Source organism: Sinocyclocheilus rhinocerous, unplaced genomic scaffold (genome assembly GCF_001515625.1).
Source record: "Sinocyclocheilus rhinocerous isolate Xijiao unplaced genomic scaffold, SAMN03320098_v1.1 scaffold219, whole genome shotgun sequence".
Taxonomy (NCBI): Eukaryota; Metazoa; Chordata; class Actinopteri; order Cypriniformes; family Cyprinidae; genus Sinocyclocheilus; species Sinocyclocheilus rhinocerous.
Window position 1 is genome coordinate 118,153 of NW_015666166.1, and position 1,324 is coordinate 119,476.

The window sequence follows — 1,324 nt, forward strand, 5'->3', positions numbered from 1 at the left end:
CCATTTCCTGTCTCAGTGCATTGTGGTCTTGTTCTAATTACAGAGCTCTGAGGCATCCCGTTACCGTGACGACTGCAACACACAATCACACACAAGAGAGCTGCTGAATAGACAAATTGTCTTCCACACATGCTTGACGTATGCTGTCATTGTGTGTGTGTTTTGTCTGAGTTGATGATGTTTATGTGTTTGTTGGTGTTTCTGTCTGCAGTGGTTCATGTGAGCGCTCACCTCGTGAACATGGTCAGTTTCTCTGTGAGATATTCAGAGGATTTCCCTGCGCTCAATGTCGCTCAGTATCGAGGACAGGTAACACACACAGACATTAACATGAACATCTTCTGTGTTTGGAAAAATTTAAATGTTTTTGGAAGGGCGTAGGTTTGATTTTGGCATTGATGGGGACATAACAGCAGACAACAGATATCTCATTGTTTGATCAAAATTATTGCTAAGGACAATTTAGTAGATGCTGGATATTGGTAGGGACATGTCAGCGTCCTTACTAAATTCTACGCCCTTGTGTTTCTGAAAGAAGTCTCTTCTGCTCAACAAGGCTGCATTTATTTGATCAAAATACATCCATTCTTCATTACTCCAGTCTTCAGTGTCACATGATCCTTCAGAAATCATTCTAATATGCTGTTTTGCTGCTCAAGAAACATTTCTGATTTTTATCAATGTTAAAAACAGTTGTGCTGTGTAATATTTATAACTGTGGTAATAATATGTTTTTCTCTCTTTAGGATCCCAGAATTCTCATCATAAGCACAGGTGACTCACCTGTCTAAATCTCCCTTCTGTACTTCCACATCAGCGTTTTGTGTTTAATATAGTGAAACCGAAATTATGACGTGTAATGTAGGATGATTAATTGAAAAGCCTGTGGACACATTCTTCTAACTGTCAAATTTGTTTCTTTTTATTTTGTGTTTAAAGGGGTCATATGATGTTGCTAAAAAGAACATTATTTTGTGTATTTGGTGTAATGAAATGTTTATGCAGTTTAAGGTTCAAAAAACACATTATTTTCCACATACTGTGCATTACTGTTTCTCCTCTATGCCCCGCCTTTCTGAAACGCGTCGATTTTTACAAAGCTCATCGGTCTGAAAAGCGAGGTGTGCTCTGATTGGCCAGCTATCCAGTGCGTTGTGATTGGCCGAATACCTCAAGCGTGTGACGGAAATGTTAGTCCCCTTTCCATATTGTGATGCCCTGTCCGGCCGGAGCGACGAGACAAAACCATTAAAACCCATCATAAACGAGGCATTTGTTGCATCCAATGGGGACATAATTACGGATTATAATGACTTACACTGTC

General features: G+C 39.6%; 1 protein-coding gene across 1 annotated transcript in view; it reads left to right on the forward strand.

The window, feature by feature from the left end:
- The window catches only part of LOC107731822 (NADPH oxidase 4-like), a 15,424-nt gene that overhangs the window by 2,942 nt on the left and 11,158 nt on the right, over positions 1-1,324 (forward strand). Inside the window, exons 3-4 of the mRNA XM_016543005.1 lie at positions 212-309; positions 747-774. Coding sequence (XP_016398491.1) covers positions 212-309; positions 747-774 — 126 coding nt within the window. The remainder of the gene's footprint in view (positions 1-211; positions 310-746; positions 775-1,324) is intronic.